At 39.2% G+C, this 19332-nt stretch overlaps 1 protein-coding gene across 9 annotated transcripts in view; it reads right to left on the bottom strand.

Moving 5' to 3' along the window:
* The window catches only part of kug (FAT atypical cadherin kugelei), a 913302-nt gene that overhangs the window by 255509 nt on the left and 638461 nt on the right, over window positions 1–19332 (bottom strand). For all 9 annotated transcript variants that reach the window (XR_011394610.1, XR_008406862.2, XM_070104239.1 and 6 more), the window contains exon 6: window positions 14278–14546. Coding sequence is in view for 7 of the 9 variants with exons in the window: in XM_070104239.1 (XP_069960340.1) it covers window positions 14278–14546 (269 nt within the window). In the remaining 2 variants the exon portion in view is untranslated. The remainder of the gene's footprint in view (window positions 1–14277; window positions 14547–19332) is intronic.

Here is a 19332-nt window from a genome sequence, read left to right as displayed (position 1 = left end):
AGAGTTTAGGACAATTTTTGCTTCAATGTATTTTTCGTCAAAATAAACCTTGGATTTAACAAAGTAATAGGTAGGACTCAGCTGGATGGTAATGGGGATTAAGGTGGAGATGAGATCTGCCATGATTGTAACAACAGAACACGTTCTGCAACCAACAGACCTTGTCCATTGTTTTCAAATCAATTGACCCAAGTAGATTTTGTATTTTATTTTATTTGGAGTGTGAGCAAAGTAACATTTATGAAGGAGTTCAGGGAAACCGGCAGGCCGGACTTGAGTCCTGGAGATGGGAAGTACAGTGCCTGCACTCTGAAGGAGGGGTGTTAATGTTGCAGTTTAAAAACTGTAGTGTAAAGCACCCTTCTGGCAAGACAGTGATGGAGTGAATGATGGTGAAAGTTTTTCTTTTTCGGGCCACCCTGCCTTGGTGGGAATCGGCCAGTGTGATAATAAAAAAAATAATTTCCAGTCCAATCAATACAGGTTTACTAAATCAAAGGTTTATTGTACTGTACCAAACAAAGCAAAAGATGTTTATTTTAACATAAGGATAAACAGTATACCAGTACACATGGACATCAAACTAAAATTCAACGCACACATCCAGAACATACCTAATAAAATATTCAAAACAGTGATCATTCTCCCAAAAATATACTATTATGTTCCCCAAATATTCCTGCTCACTTTGTGCTACTCTTTAATCTATCAATACCTCACCAAAAGTGTCTGTGCAAGGGGAGTCAATAACAGCTTATCCCCTTAAACCTGCTGTTACACAGCAAAAATCAGATCTCAGAATTATTACTCATTCAGGTTCCAAGCAACACACACCCCCCTCTCATTCACAAGTTTAAATTTACTTAATATACACAATATTCACACTTTCTTTCAAAAGGTTAAATTTGCTTAATGTACACAATAATCCCAGTTTCTACTGTTCATACGCCATGTCTACAGGACAATCAATACAAACATCCGCCGACACGTCAACTCCCAAGTATGTATCTGAAAACATTCACTTCTTCCATACTCCTCCCCAATTTGATATCTAATTTTTATTTATCAAAATCATTTGACACCCTCATCACCTTACTCTTTTCTATGTTCACTTTCAACTTTCTACCTTTACACACATTCCCAAACTCATCCACTAACCTTTGCAATTTTTCTTTAGAATCTCCCATAAGCACAGTATCATCAGCAAAAAGTAACTGTGTCAATTCCCATTTTGAATTTGATTCCCCAAAATTTAATCCCACCCCTCTCCCGAACACCCTAGCATTTACTTCCTTTACAACCCCATCTATAAATATATTAAACAACCATGGTGACATTACACATCCCTGTCTAAGACCTACTTTTACCGGGAAGTAGTCTCCCTCTCTTCTACACACCCTAACCTGAGCCTCACTATCCTCATAAAAACTCTTTACAGCATTTAATAACTTACCACCTATTTCATATACTTGCAACATCTGCCACATTGCTCCTCTATCCACTCTATCATATGCCTTTTCTAAATCCATAAATGCAATAAAAACTTCCCTACCTTTATCTAAATACTGTTCACATATATGCTTCAATGTAAACACTTGATCTACACATCCCCTACCCACTCTGAAACCTCCTTGCTCATCCGCAATCCTACATTCTGTCTTACCTCTAATTCTTTCAATTATAACCCTACCGTACACTTTTCCTGGTATATTCAGTAAACTTATTCCTCAATATTTTTACAGTCTCTTTTGTCCCCTTTCCCTTTATATAAAGGGACTATACATGCTCTCCGCCAATCCCTAGGTACCTTCCCCTCTTTCATACATTTATTAAACAAAAGTACCAACCACTCCAACACTATATCCCCCCCTGCTTTTAACATTTCTGTCATGATCCCATCAGTTCCAGCTGCTTTACCCCCTTTCATTTTAAGTAATGCCTCACGTACCTCCCCCACACTTACATTCTGCTCTTCTTCACTCCTAAAAGATGGTATACCTCCCTGACCAGTGCATGAAATTACTGCCTCTCTTTCTTCCTTAACATTTAAAAGTTCCTCAAAATATTCTCGCCATCTACCTAATACCTCCATCTCCCCATCTACTAACTCCCCTACTCTGTTTTTAACTGACAAATCCATACTTTCCCTAGGCTTTTTTAACTTGTTTAACTCCAAAATTTTTTCTTATTTTCATTAAAATTTCTTGACAGTGCCTCTCCCACTCTATCATCTGCTCTCCTTTTACACTCTCTCACCACTCTCTTTACCTTTCTTTTACTCTCCATATACTCTGCTCTTCTTATAACACTTCTGCTTTGTAAAAACCTCTCATAAGCTACCTTTTTCTCTTTTATCACACCCTTTACTTCATCATTCCACCAATCACTCCTCTTTCCTCCTGCCCCCACCCTCCTATAACCACAAACTTCTGCCCCACATTCTAATACTGCATTTCTAAAACTATTCCAACCCTCTTCAACCCCCCCACTACTCATCTTTGCACTAGCCCACCTTTCTGCCAATAGTCGCTTATATCTCACCCGAACTTCCTCCTCCCTTAGTTTATACACTTTCACCTCCCTCTTACTTGTTGTTGCCACCTTCCTCTTTTCCCGTCTACCTCTTACTCTAACTGTAGCTACAACTAAATAATGATCCGATATATCAGTTGCCCCTCTATAAACATGTACATCCTGGAGCCTACCCATCAACCTTTTATCCACCAATACATAATCTAATAAACTACTTTCATTACGTGCTACATCATACCTTGTATATTTATTTATCCTCTTTTTCATAAAATATGTATTACTTATTACCAAATCTCTTTCTACACATAGCTCAATTAAAGGCTCACCATTTATATTTACCCCTGGCACCCCAAATTTACCTACTACTCCCTCCATAACATTTTTACCCACTTTAGCATTGAAATCCCCAACCACCATTACTCTCACACTTGATTCAAAACTCCCCATGCATTCACTCAACATTTCCCAAAATCTCAAATTATATTTGTATTATAATAAGATCAAACTCAATATGTAATAATTTTGAACATATAACTGTTTTATTCAAAAGCCTGTAATTGTTTTACATGATGGTAGGATTGCCAGTGTCCTTTTTTCTGTCTCATAAATATGCAAGATTTCAGATACGTCTTGCTACTTCAACTTGCACGTTTAGTGTACAAACATATATACACACCCCTCTGAGTTTTCTTCTATCTTCTTACTAGTTCTTGTTCTTATATATTTCCTCTTATCTCCATGGGGAGGTGGAATAGAATTCTTCTTCTGTAAGTCATGCGTGTCGTAAGAGGTGACTAAAATGCCGGGAGCAAGGGACTAGTAACCCCTTCTCTTGTACACATTAGTAAAGTTAAAAAGAGAAACTTTTGTTTTTTCTTTTTGAGCCACCCTCCCTCGGTGGGATATGGCTGGTGCATTGAAAGAAGAAAGAAGAACTGTTTTATTTGTATGGCTCTTGAGAAATAAATAATTTTAATTATAATTTTAAGTATCTTTTATGATTGCATGGTTTTGCTTATACAGCCTCTCCTCATTTAACGACGGAGTTCCTCTCCTAAGACCGCATTGTTAAACGAATTCGTCACTAAGTAAGGAGCACACTATAATAGTAGCAAGTTTGTATCAATCATCTTTGATATAGTTTTAATGTCACCTTTGCACCATTTATAACATTTCTGGTATATTTTTAAATGTTTATACAGTAGTGTACTGTATATTGAAATAAACAGAATAAAGGAAATCAGGTCTAATATACATTATTTAGGTATGAATACTGGTCAGGGAGCCTGTCATAAGTCCGAGGCGTTAGTAAATGAGTACGTCAGTAAGTGAGGCTGTAATTACTTGGAGACTGGTCAAGAATTGTAGAAATAATAATCATTGTACAACTTTCTTGAAGATGAATATCATAAATATATTTTTTACCCAATGTATTTTCATGAAAAGCATTGATTTTTTGCTATGTTCATTTTGTGTGGTGGGTTCGTATTTCCTTGGTAAGGATTAGGCAGAATTCCAAAAAATCTTATGCTCTCCATTATTTTTTACCAACTGCATCAATGTTTTGTATGGGTTAATTTTATGCATGTGTTGGTCACTCATATTTATGTAGTGGACATTAGTAATCAACTGTAGATTTGTTAAGCTCTGTGAAGGAACGTTGACTGGCCTGTTTGTGGTAGCAGGGTTGCAAAAGTTATTTATATACATGATGGTTCCTTCTCTTATTTGCCATTAAAAGGGGAATGTACCTAAAATAATTTATTATCCCTTCATAAAGAGTGCCCTGAAGGTGGTGAAGGGCTCTTGACCTAGGGAATTGAAGCTGCCCTTTCCTTCCTTAGATTAACCCTTTCAGTGGCCATTATGTGGAACAAAGTCATTGAGGCTAGGGTCTGTCGTGTAGTTCTATGCTATAAGCTCAGCTCACTCAGATAAGTTGTGAGCAGTAAATTTTGGCCAAGATATGAGAGAATGGGTCTGTACAGTGAGTGTACACAGTATAAAAAAAAACCCTGCCCCACGCAGTGCATGATGGAGAAAGCAAAACTCCAATTGAGTGTATTGTTTAAAAAAGTGACTTTAAGGTGTTATCTCTTTCTCATTTACATAAACGACCTACCAAATGCATCAGAACTACTCAAACCCACACTATTTGCAGATGACGCTACATACGTCTTCTCTCGCCCAAGCCCAGTCATACTAGCCAATACTGTAAATACTGAATTACAGAAAATATCTACCTGGATGATGATTAACAAGCTTACTCTCAATACTGACAAAACCTACTTCATTCAGTTTGGAAACAGAACTACAGATGTTCTTCTAACATAATGATAAATGGATCACCTATCACAAAGCTCACAGAGGGAAAATTCTTAGGAATCCACCTTGATAACAGACAAAAATTTCACACACATGTACAACAAATTTCCAAGAAAATCTCCAAGACCGTAGGTATGCTATTGAAGATACGGTACTATATTCCACAATCAGCTCTCCTGGCCCTATATCACTCACTCATTTACCCCTATCTCACCTATGGAATCTGTGCATGGGGCTCAACAACAATAAAACATCTCAGACCATTAATTACCCAACAAAAGGCTGAAGTAAAAATGATAACAAATTCCCACTCCAGGCAGCATACTCCACCAATATTCAAAGCTCTAAACTTACTCACCATACAAGACATCCATACTTATTATTGTGCCTACTACGTGCATAGAACACTAAACTCAGATATAAACCCTTCCCTCAAACATCTCCTTACCAACCTCAACAGAACACATGACCGTAACACAAGGCACAGATCACTCTTTGATGTTCTCCATGCCCATCTCACACTATGTAAAAATTTGATGCACATAAAAGGCCCAAAAATCTGGAATTCATTACCTGTGAATACAAAAGACACACTGTCTGTTTACCAATTCAAGACTTCTTAAAAACCACTTACTCACCCACAACTAAATAAATACTGAACAACTGTATCTCATGAATGTATAACCTGTGACCCTATCAAACTATGTTTTTTAATTACATTACCTAATAAAATACTCCTTTCTTCTCCATTCTCTTGAATGCACAGTAACTCATCTAATGACCATATGACCTGTTTCTGCACTACAAATCATTGATTTTATTCGATTCGATCAGATTAATAAATTGTATGACTTCATTTAGTATATTGATCATTTTGTTATATTATACATTATTATGCTACAAATTTGTACAACTATAATGCTTCTTAATTGAAATGTTCAAATTTCATTGTTTAAAATACTCATTTGTACTTCTTGTTGTAATATGTTTACTTGAATTTTTACTACTGAATATATCACTGCTTAGTTAATCTTAAGTTAATTTTAAGCCTGCCCATAATGCTCTGCATACAAGGGGCTTTTGGCATGTACACCCAACCACTATAATTTCTTGCACAACTATGTATCATGTTCAAATAAAAGTTGTTATTATTATTATTATTATTATTATTTATGGTTTTTATGGGTTTATTAGTTGTTATATGGTATCATTTGATAGAACAGAAGACATACAACTGAAACAGAAATTATTTTGGTTGGTTTCAAGACTGGAAGTAGCTTGAAATTGAGCTCAAAATAGTAGAAATATCCACTTTTTGCTGATTTTCCTGAGGATGGGCAAGATCCCCCTACATCCCTGGTCTGTTTTATAGGTTTTTAATAGGTCTGATTCAATTACAGTGGACCCTCAACCAACGATGGCATCGTCTAACGTTAAATCCGGCTAGCGATACATTTTAACGCAAAAATTTTGCCTCGACTAGCACTAAAAAACTCGACCAACACGATTCGTTCCGTTTGAGACGCGTCCACTTGTGGCCAGTGTTTACAAGCCAGCCAGCCACCGCTGTCCCATCCAAACATACAATCGGAACATTTCATATTATCACAGTGTTTTTAGTGATTGCACCTGCAAAATAAGTCACCATGGGCCCCAAGAAAGCTTCTAGTGCCAACCCTACAGCAAAAAGGGTGAGAATTACTATGGATATGAAGAAAGAGATTATTGTTAAGTATGAAAGTGGAGTGTGTGTCTCCGAGCTGGCCAGGTTGTACACAAAACCCCAATCAACCATTGCTACTATTGTGGCCAAGAAAACGGCAATCAAGGAAGCTGTTCTTGCCAAAGGTGCAACTATGTTTTCGAAACTGAGATCACAAGTGATAGAAGATGTTGAGAGACTGTTATTAGTGTGGATAAATGAAAAACAGATAGCAGGAGACAGCATCTCTCAAGCGATCATATGTGAAAAGGCTAGGAAGTTGCATGACGATTTAATTAGAAAAATGCCAGCAACTAGTGGTGATGTGAGTGAATTTAAGGCCAGCAAAGGTTGGTTTGAGAGATTTAAGAATTGTAGTGGCATACATAGTGTGATAAGGCATGGTGAGGCTGCCAGTTTGGACCAAAAATCAGCTGAAAAATATGTGCAGGAATTCAAGGTGAAGAATTGAAACCTGAACAAGTGTTTAATTGTGACACTGACAATGTTGTGAAACACTTTAGGAATGTCATAAAGGAACGGGAGGTACAGGCCTCTATGGACAGATATGTTGTGCGACAGAGGTCCAGTGACTCTCAAGCTGGTCCTAGTGGCATTAAAAGAAGAAGGGAAGTAACCCCGGAAAAGGACTTGACACCTCAAGTCCTAATGGAAGGGGATTCCCCTTCTAAACACTAACACCATCCACACTCTCCCCTCCTCCCATCCCATCAATCATCACCAGATCTTCAATAAAGGTAAGTGTCATGTAACTGTACATGTCTTCTTCAGTTTGTGTGTACTGTATTAAAATTAATATTTCATGCGGTAAAATTTTTTTTTTTCAATACTTTTGGGTGTCTTGCACGGATTAATTTGATTTCCATTATTTCTTATGGGGAAAATTAACTCGACTAACGATAATTTCGATTAACGATGAGCTCTCAGGAACGGATTAATATCGTTGGTCGAGGGTCCACTGTATTGGGACACCATAAACCATGACCAATCATTCCTGGTTATATTTTGTTATCCAAGAAATAGAGTAAATCTGTTTTTGTGATTATGAATTCAACATGGAAGGCAATTGTAATATAAGAGACACTTGGTGATGTGAGTAATGAACAGGGATAATGTGTCAAGACTGCTAACTTTGTGCCCATGTAATTCCATAGCTTTTCCATGAAATTTCGTACTTTTGGTGTCATTACCTTCAGAAGAAAAAAATATGTTGATTGTTTTTTTAAAGAGTGAGAGGTTTAAACCTCCTTATCTCCCATTCCTCAGGCACTATATAACCCTTCATGGGTTCAGTGATTATTCCTGCATACAATATTAATACAGTGGAACCTCGGCTTACGAGTTTAATCCATTCCGTGATCTTGCTCGTTTCCCAATCTGCTCGTATGCCAAGTTAATTTTCCTCATTTAAATTAATTGAAATGCCATTAATCCGTTCCAGCGAAATTTCTGCTCTCAGGAGGCCGGAATATGACGCTAATATCAACTCCACAGCTTATTTATCTATCACAATTCATCTAATATGACATAATAAACAATATAAATAACATAGAAACCCGATATATACTCTAGAATGAATAAAATATGTCATTATGTGACAAGTGGTGGTGGCCATTCCCTACCTCAAGTGGCCGCCTTGTTGTGGGTCAGTGGGGGAGACCTCCCGCCATCCCTCAACACTCTCGACACCACCATCCCAGCTTAGGTGTTCAGTTCCACTTCTCTCCTACAAGCTAGCTGTGTCTGTGAATTGTGTTTTGATCTTTTAATTACCATATCTTGTATCTGCCAAGCAATCATGACACCCAGTAGGCATACCAGTGTTGCTGAATGACTTATTGGCTTACTGACTTGACTGACTGACTGACTGACTGACTGACTGACTGACTGACTGACTGACTGACTGACTGACTGACTGACTTGACTGACTTGACTGACTTGACTGACTTGACTGACTTGACTGACTTGACTGACTTGACTGACTTGACTGACTTGACTGACTTGACTGACTTGACTGACTTGACTGACTGACTGACTGACTGACTGACTGACTGACTGACTGACTGACTTGACTGACTTGACTGACTTGACTGACTTGACTGACTTGACTGACTTGACTGACTGACTTACTGACTTGACTGACTGACTTACTGACTTGACTGACTGACTTGACTGACTGACTTAAAGTTAGACTTTTTCACTGAAGAGGACCCTGAAACGGTGTCTAGAGCAGTGGATGCCTTACCATCAGTAGTATAATGTACTGCAGGGTAAAGGAGAACAGAAATCCATTACAGAATTTATGCACACTCCAGTACAACCATCAACTTCAGTACCAGAACCTCTACCATCCACCTCAGCCCAGTAGGACCACAACATAACTCTCCACTCTCTTCACAATCATCGACAAACACCAGCACCCACAATTTAAGGTAAGTTATAGTCTTAAACAGTAAAAAAACATAATACATCATGACAATGAACTTTTTTTTTTTTTATTTTTTTTTATTATCACACCGGCCGATTCCCACCAAGGCAGGGTGGCCCGAAAAAGAAAAACTTTCACCATCATTCACTCCATCACTGTCTTGCCAGAAGGGTGCTTTACACTACAGTTTTTAAACTGCAACATTAACACCCCTCCTTCAGAGTGCAGGCACTGTACTTCCCATCTCCAGGACTCAAGTCCGGCCTGCCGGTTTCCCTGAATCCCTTCATAAATGTTACTTTGCTCACACTCCAACAGCACGTCAAGTATTAAAAACCATTTGTCTCCATTCACTCCTATCAAACACGCTCACGCATGCCTGCTGGAAGTCCAAGCCCCTCGCACACAAAACCTCCTTTACCCCCTCCCTCCAACCTTTCCTAGGCCGACCCCTACCCCGCCTTCCTTCCACTACAGACTGATACACTCTTGAAGTCATTCTGTTTCGCTCCATTCTCTCTACATGTCCGAACCACCTCAACAACCCTTCCTCAGCCCTCTGGACAACAGTTTTGGTAATCCCGCACCTCCTCCTAACTTCCAAACTACGAATTCTCTGCATTATATTCACACCACACATTGCCCTCAGACATGACATCTCCACTGCCTCCAGCCTTCTCCTCGCTGCAACATTCATCACCCACGCTTCACACCCATATAAGAGCGTTGGTAAAACTATACTCTCATACATTCCCCTCTTTGCCTCCAAGGACAAAGTTCTTTGTCTCCACAGACTCCTAAGTGCACCACTCACTCTTTTTCCCTCATCAATTCTATGATTCACCTCATCTTTCATAGACCCATCCGCTGACACGTCCACTCCCAAATATCTGAATACGTTCACCTCCTCCATACTCTCTCCCTCCAATCTGATATTCAATCTTTCATCACCTAATCTTTTTGTTATCCTCATAACCTTACTCTTTCCTGTATTCACCTTTAATTTTCTTCTTTTGCACACCCTACCAAATTCATCCACCAATCTCTGCAACTTCTCTTCAGAATCTCCCAAGAGCACAGTGTCATCAGCAAAGAGCAGCTGTGACAACTCCCACTTTGTGTGTGATTCTTTATCTTTTAACTCCACGCCTCTTGCCAAGACCCTCGCATTTACTTCTCTTACAACCCCATCTATAAATATATTAAACAACCACGGTGACATCACACATCCTTGTCTAAGGCCTACTTTTACTGGGAAAAAATTCCCCTCTTTCCTACATACTCTAACTTGAGCCTCACTATCCTCGTAAAAACTCTTCACTGCTTTCAGTAACCTACCTCCTACACCATACACTTGCAACATCTGCCACATTGCCCCCCTATCCACCCTGTCATACGCCTTTTCCAAATCCATAAATGCCACAAAGACCTCTTTAGCCTTATCTAAATACTGTTCACTTATATGTTTCACTGTAAACACCTGGTCCACACACCCCCTACCTTTCCTAAAGCCTCCTTGTTCATCTGCTATCCTATTCTCCGTCTTACTCTTAATTCTTTCAATTATAACTCTACCATACACTTTACCAGGTACACTCAACAGACTTATCCCCCTATAATTTTTGCACTCTCTTTTATCCCCTTTGCCTTTATACAAAGGAACTATGCATGCTCTCTGCCAATCCCTAGGTACCTTACCCTCTTCCATACATTTATTAAATAATTGCACCAACCACTCCAAAACTATATCCCCACCTGCTTTTAACATTTCTATCTTTATCCCATCAATCCCGGCTGCCTTACCCCCTTTCATTTTACCTACTGCCTCACGAACTTCCCCCACACTCACAACTGACTCTTCCTCACTCCTACAAGATGTTATTCCTCCTTGCCCTATACACGAAATCACAGCTTCCCTATCTTCATCAACATTTAACAATTCCTCAAAATATTCCTTCCATCTTCCCAATACCTCTAACTCTCCATTTAATAACTCTCCTCTCCTATTTTTAACTGACAAATCCATTTGTTCTCTAGGCTTTCTTAACTTGTTAATCTCACTCCAAAACTTTTTCTTATTTTCAACAAAATTTGTTGATAACATCTCACCCACTCTCTCATTTGCTCTCTTTTTACATTGCTTCACCACTCTCTTAACTTCTCTCTTTTTCTCCATATACTCTTCCCTCCTTGCATCACTTCTACTTTGTAAAAACTTCTCATATGCTAACTTTTTCTCCCTTACTACTCTCTTTACATCATCATTCCACCAATCGCTCCTCTTCCCTCCTGCACCCACTTTCCTGTAACCACAAACTTCTGCTGAACACTCTAACACTACATTTTTAAACCTACCCCATACCTCTTCGACCCCATTGCCTATGCTCTCATTAGCCCATCTATCCTCCAATAGCTGTTTATATCTTACCCTAACTGCCTCCTCTTTTAGTTTATAAACCTTTACCTCTCTCTTCCCTGATGCTTCTATTCTCCTTGTATCCCATCTACCTTTTACTCTCAGTGTAGCTACAACTAGAAAGTGATCTGATATATCTGTGGCCCCTCTATAAACATGTACATCCTGAAGTCTACTCAACAGTCTTTTATCTACCAATACATAATCCAACAAACTACTGTCATTTCGCCCTACATCATATCGTGTATACTTATTTATCCTCTTTTTCTTAAAATATGTATTACCTATAACTAAACCCCTTTCTATACAAAGTTCAATCAAAGGGCTCCCATTATCATTTACACCTGGCACCCCAAACTTACCTACCACACCCTCTCTAAAAGTTTCTCCTACTTTAGCATTCAAGTCCCCTACCACAATTACTCTCTCACTTGGTTCAAAGGCTCCTATACATTCACTTAACATCTCCCAAAATCTCTCTCTCTCCTCTGCATTCCTCTCTTCTCCAGGTGCATACACGCTTATTATGACCCACTTCTCGCATCCAACCTTTACTTTAATCCACATAATTCTTGAATTTACACATTCATATTCTCTTTTCTCCTTCCATAACTGATCATTTAACATTACTGCTACCCCTTCCTTTGCTCTAACTCTCTCAGATACTCCAGATTTAATCCCATTTATTTCCCCCCACTGAAACTCTCCTACCCCCTTCAGCTTTGTTTCGCTTAGGGCCAGGACATCCAACTTCTTTTCATTCATAACATCAGCAATCATCTGTTTCTTGTCATCCGCACTACATCCACGCACATTTAAGCAACCCAGTTTTATAAAGTTTTTCTTCTTCTCTTTTTTAGTAATTGTATACAGGAGAAGGGGTTACTAGCCCATTGCTCCCGGCATTTTAGTCGCCTCATACGACACGCATGGCTTACGGAGGAAAGATTCTTTTCCACTTCCCCATGGACAATAGAAGAAATAAAAAGAACAAGAGCTATTTAGAAAAAGGAGAAAAACCTAGATGTATGTATATATATATATATGCATGTGCGTGTCTATGAAGTGTGACCAAAGTGTAAGTAGGAGTAGCAAGATATCCCTGTTATCTTAGCGTGTTTATGAGACAGAAAAAGAAACCAGCAATCCTACCATCATGCAAAACAGTTACAGGTTTTTGTTTCACAGTCATCTGGCAGGACGGTAGTACTTCCCTGGGTGGTTGCTGTCTACCAACCTACTACCTATTATATATTCACTTTTACTTTTGTAAGATCTGGAGCTCTAAAAAAAAGCTGTTTGAATGGGAAGGTTGCATCCTGAATTTTTGCTCAAGTCCAGAAACAAAAAAAAATGGCCGAGCAACTGCTCATATCCTGAAAAACTCGTAGGGTGGGCCACTCATAAGCCAAGGTTCCACTGTACCTGGTAAAAATACATTTTTTTTTTTTTTTTGGCAGGTGAAATCATAACAGGACATTTCCAAATACCTTGCAAAATGGGTTCCTAGTGTATTTAGAAATTCACCTCTCTGGGCAGACATGGAACAGTAATTCACTAGGTAAGACATGTTTAACAATTAGGTATCTTTATTCCAAAACATTTTGCCTACACAACAAGCTTCATCAGTAAAATACAGAGGTAGTATGCAGTAGAGAGGTAAAGATGATGTGGTCAGTCCATCATCCTTGAAGTAGTATTTTGAAGTGATCATTCCCTCAGCCTGGAGATGTGTTAAACTTCACAGTCTTAAACCGTGTGAAGCAGAATCATGAGAAAGGAGCTCTGTACAGTGCAGAAGTGAGGCACTGAGAATGTAGATGATTTTCAAGGAAGTGGCACCCAATAGGAGAAGAACATTACTGAGAAATGCTGCACTGCTGCAGCAAGCCTACCCAAGCCTACCATCCTACTGTGCTATATAAAGATATCTAACTGTTGCACATGTGTCTTAATTATCTACTTGTCATTATTGTATGCCATTATTACATTCACAGTAGTTAGCACAGTGGTCTGCCAGTTTTAGGATTGGCTTGCCATGGCTTCAAACCCCACCAGTTATGTGAGGAGTTAAGATACTTTTCCTTGACTTAAGTAAAACAGAATCATCCTTTATACTTTTTGTTTCTATGGGAAAATAAGAACCAAACTCCAAACAACAGCTACAGACAAACTTCAGGAATGCAACTCCTAAAATTCAGCAGAGTAAAAAAATAAGAAAAATCTATCCTTCCAGGTAAATCATGCTTGCCGAGTTTGACATAGGTAAGTTACATTGTGATTAGTGGTCTGCACTTGAGGTGTTCATGCTTGGTTTATACCACCTATGTGCTGCCTGGGTGACACAGCACACATGTGGAATAATTACTGTATCTGTTAGCATCAATGCTTTGCACCAGAAGACAATTGTCCAACCTCCACCAGGTTAATAAAGCATTATGTTACACAGAATGAGAAGCTGACAGATACTGGATAAATCAGGACTTGGACAAGTAACATTTAACTCATCACAAATACAGAATAACCCACATGCCTCCATATCCAATGAAAGTAAGTTATTAGTACCAGAGAAAAGCATTATATATACAGCATTTTTGTTTAGTGTCATATGTAGGTGAAGGCACATACAATCCAGTAAATTTTTACATTATGTATAATATTTGGTAACGAGTAATTATATATACAGTGCAAGCAGCTCACATCAGTGTGAGGCTGAGAAATATCAAGGAGATATTACTATGGATTTTACTGTAGTGTTGCAATTTCATACAAAAATTTAGGTATAACCAGGCATTAACTTCAGTTTAATATTTTGTTATATACTGTACACTAACACTACATCACATTACTCACCTGCCCAATGGGCATATCTTCTATATAGTCATTATCTAAAACTGATTCATCCATCTGTGGGTTGTGATGAGCAATGACAGGCACATAAAACTTGTAGAGTCTTTCCAGAAACACAGGGGCATGATCATTCTCATCCTGGACATTGACGGCAACATAGGTGGTGGAAGAGAGGGCAGTGGAGGGATCATCCCCGTCAGAAATTGTAACTTCAAGAACATGTTCAGCTTGTCTCTCTCGATCTAGGCGTCTTGCTGTTGTCCGTATTTCACCTGAAAATAGCAAAGAAAGAATTATCGTTTTAAAATAACATGAATATGTACTGTACTGTATTATCACTATGACTAATACATGTAGTACAGACAGGCCTCAATTAAAGATGTGTGATTTTTTCATGTACAGTACAGTACTTTTATAACAGATGAAACATGGTCTTTCCTAAAAATTTTTAGACTTTTTTGTGTATTTTAATTAGCCAATATTTTTGGGAATATCCATGGGTCTTCTGGCAATACTCTATTTTATCAAGCTTGGTACATAACAGATTTCGTTGAACCACTCAGGTTACCTGACAATGATTCCGGTGGACACCACCTTGCAGTCAAGTCCCAGACCAGGCCTCCTGGTTGATGGCCTATCATACAGGCTGTTGGTACTACCCACAAGCACTCCTACATATTCACTATAGCCTGGATGATAAAGAACTAGCTTGAGGAACTTATCAAGATCCCTCTTAAAAATAACCAGTGGGTTTACTGGTAATTTTACTTATGTGTGATAGGAGTGTTGAAAAATCTTGTTCCCTTTACACTTACCGAGTTATTTCTGAGTGTGATCATGGCACACTTGCTTTTCATCTTGGGTACATATTTTGCAATAAACTGCCCAGCCTCTTGCATATGTAGGGAGTGATTCTGGTGTCCAGATTTGGGACCAATCTCTCAAGAATTTTCAATAATATGGGTGCTTGACTCAGTAGAATTAAGACTGTTCTGGAATTTATTCAATTAACTCTCCTACTTTTTATTCATTAGAGTTGATCTATCTGCAGACACCTTCATGTAAGCAAACCCTGGGACTCATATTATTAGTTAAATCACCAGTTAGGAAGGTCACCACTACACCCAGAGATGAGAATGCCTGGGTCCTTGCCATCCTGTGTGTTGGCTGTGGTAAAATATATGTGGGAGAAACAGCAAGAAATCTAGGCCAGTCTCTCAAAGGTTAGGTTAGGTAAGGTTTGTCAGGAAACAGGAAAAGTGTTTCCTGATGTCAGTGGCGTTGCTAGGGTTGGTGTCACCCGGGGCGACATCTTTGGTGTCACCCCCGTGAAATCCAAGGGCAGGGGGATAGGGGGATTAAACTCCAGTTACATCACTACTGCATTCCATGACTAATGTTTAGCAATGAGAACGTTCAAGGGCCATAAACTGAATAGGAGAATACTTCTCAACTTTATTAATGATAAAATAAATAATCGTAGTAATATTGAGGAAACAAACTCAAATATCACTGAGTACAGGCAACAGATCCTACATTTATTCATCTTCAACAATGCAAAAAAAAAAAAATTGAAAAATAAAGAAAAACATTGCAATATCAGAGAAACACAAGTTCCGATTTGACCTTAAGTACAGGTAACATCTCAGTGAATCTGATCTTGAACATTAAAATGGTATAAAATACCGACAGGTTGTTAGGACAATGCTCTTCTCCAGACTGAGGGACTGACCACCTCAAAACTTTAAGGGTGATGGACTGATTACATCGTCTTCAAGTATCTTCTGCTTCTATCAACTTTTCTGTACTTGACTGAAGAAGCCTACTGTGTAGGCGAAACGTTTCATAATAAAGATACCTAACTGTTGCATATGTGTCTTGCCTAAGAATCTGATCTTATATTTCCTTGCCTTCAATCCTGCAAAATCATCTATCACATTATCAAAATCAATGATTTTCCCTATATAGGCCTATTTGTACTCTGTAATCATAATCTAGGCTATATAGAAATGAAGGATTTTTCTCTTATGTTGCTGCAGCACTGTTTTATGCATTAGTGTCATCTTCTTCAGAGGCTCTATGGTATCACCCCCTAAATGGTGTCACCCGGGGCACCCCCCTTACGACGCCAATGCCTGATGCAGGTCTTAGTCAGATGATGACCTGCCATTGGAGCTTTTGGTCATCTGATCAAGGCCTTTTGCTGGCTTACCAGTCCATCCTTTAAAAATTAGAGTTTTAAGTATTATTAGGCTCTCAAAGACAAAATACATCTATAGCTGGGATGACATGGTTCACTGCATTTCACATGCCCATCTGAAACAGCAAGAAGTTAGACAAGTAATCAATGAACCCATTTTGAATAAAAGACACTGCCTTGAGGCTGCACTGATTACCATTTCTAATCACTATAGTCCAGAAATCTGGCAGTGTCAATATTTCATGTGTGTTGGCCAAGTTGGTGCCACCCTAGATTGAAGTCATGTTAAGAGGACCTAATAAACACATCATCGACCTTGACGCCTTCCACACCTGACCTCTTCACACATGCATTGGAGTGACAAAGCTTCCAGGACAGAAATTATGGCATGTAGGCTGCAGTGTTTTTTTTGTGTGTGTGTACTTGCCTATTTGTGGTTGCAGGGGTCAATTCATAGCTCCTGGCCCCTGCCTCTTCACTGATTGCTACTGGGTCCTCTCTCTCCCTGCTCCATAAGCTTTATTAAATCTCGTCTTAAAACTACGTATGGTTCCCGCCTCCTTAGGCTATTCCACTGCCTGACAACTCCATGACTGAAGAAATACTTCGTAACATTCCTTTGACTCGTCTAAGTCTTCAACTTCCAATTGTGACCTCTTGTTTCTGTGTCCCCTCCCTGGAACATCCTGTCTTTGTCCACCTTGTCTATTCCATGCAGTATTTTATATGTCATTATCATGTCTCCTCTCACCCTCCTGTCCTCCCGTGTCGTCAGGCCGATTTCGATTAACCTTTCTTCGTAGGACATTCCCCTTAGCTCTGGGACTAGTCTTGTTGCAAACCTTTGCACTTTCTCTAATTTCTTGACATGCTTGACCAGATGTGGATTCCAAACTGGTGTGTGTGTGTGTACTCACCTAGTTGTACTCACCTAGTTGAGGTTGCAAGGGTTGAGTCCAAGCTCCTGGCCCCGTCTCTTCACTGGTCGCTACTAGGTCACTATCCCTGAACTGTGAGCTTTATCATACCTCTGCTTACTGCTATGTATAGATCCTGCCTCCACCACATCGCTTCCCAAACCATAGGCATCGCTAGGGTTGGTGTCACCCAGGGCGGCATCTTTGGTGTCACCCCCATGAAATCCAAGGGCGGGGGGATGGGGGGAGGGGGGATTAAACTCCAGTTACGTCACTACTGCATGACCAGTGACAAATGTTTAACAATGAGAATGTTTAAGGCCATAAACTGAACAGGAAAATACTTCTTAACTTTATTAATGATAAAATAAATAATCGTAGTAATATTGAGGAAACATAAACTCAAATATCACTTTGAGTACAGCTAACACATCCTACATTTATTCTTCAACAACGCCAAAAAAAAAACTTGAAAAATAAAGATAAACATTGCAATATCAGAGAAATACTAGTTCCGATTTGACCTTGAGTACAGGTAACATCTCAGTGAATTAGATCATACATTTCCTTGCCTTCAATCCTTCAAAATCATCTATCACTTCATCGAAATCAATGCAGTCAACTGACCCATTTTCTATGGATAACATTGCTATGTCAAAGATTCTGGATCGACTCATTGTGGACCGTAAATAGTTTTTAATCAGCTTCAACTTGGAGAAACTCCTTTCACAAGAAGCCACAGAAACGCATAAAGTAAGGAACAACCTCAGGCAGAGTGTCAGAGTTGGAAGAGATTCAATGAAATCCCATTCAGCTGTGAATGTTAGTACATCCAGTGTAGTCCAGTGATTAACTTTTTCAAGATCAACATCAGCAGCTTACAGGTGCCTCCTTAGTCTTGGTATATCAAGCATGAGCTCATTCTTGTATATTTCATTATAGAACACTGTGAGTCTTGAAGCCATCACCTCCAATTCTTCTTCAGTAGCTTGTATAAGATTCTTTGTTTGAATGACCACAAACATGGCTGCCACATCCTTGATTGCTTTTGATCGTATCTTGAGTTCATTATGAAAACGATCAGTGCACTCCAACATCGCCATCTTGTTTTCTACCTGTAGAATGAGTCCAGAATCCCTTGCCTGCTCCCCTGCCATCCTTTTCTTTAACCTGATTCTTCTCTCTGTTGGAAATCCATACTTCTCACATTTCAAAAGTGCCTGTTGTATTGAATTTTCCACTATGCGATCTTGCCCTTTATTCAAAAATAATCGCAGTGCCTCTAGCTTCACCACCACTTTTTCAAGAGTTAAATCCTTAGTCTGCAAGTACTGCTGGGCAAGCAGAACCTCCCGAAGTATGTCACACCAGAAATACAGATAACACAGAAATGTGAAATTGCACACAGCAGGGAGTAGACCTTGTGCTGCTCCTCTTGTATCCAAATTTTCCCGTGGATTGCAAAGAGCTTCAATTGCTACCACAAATTTCTCGAAAGATTCCGCTACTGGTTTCACTGCACTGTAATGATAACTCCATCTTGTTGTTGATAATCTTTTGAAAGAGACTGCAGTATGGTCCATTAATACATCCCATCAATGGGTGGAGGAGGCAAAGAATGTATATGCTGACTCAAGACTGCCAAAAATTTTTACATAGAACATAAGAGCATAAGAAAGGAGGAACACTGCAGCAGGCCTGTTGGCCCATACTAGGCAGGTCCTTTTTATGATGAATTCTCAGCAAAAGAATGCTGACCACTGTCAAACATAACGCTGTAGTATACAGCTCTCTTGATATCAGTAACAAGTTTCTCTTTGACTCGGTTTGCCAGAACACTTAAAAACTCATTTTGAGTTGATGGTGAAAGATACGAAACTGATGACCTGTGTTCACTTGAGCTGCACTTCAGTCTCATTAGGTGCTCTTTTAGCACAGGAT

This window comes from Cherax quadricarinatus, chromosome 1 (assembly GCF_038502225.1).
Source record: "Cherax quadricarinatus isolate ZL_2023a chromosome 1, ASM3850222v1, whole genome shotgun sequence".
Lineage (NCBI taxonomy): Eukaryota > Metazoa > Arthropoda > Malacostraca > Decapoda > Parastacidae > Cherax > Cherax quadricarinatus.
The sequence above is the reverse complement of the archived record's forward strand: the minus strand, read 5'-3'. Positions and strand labels throughout refer to the sequence as shown.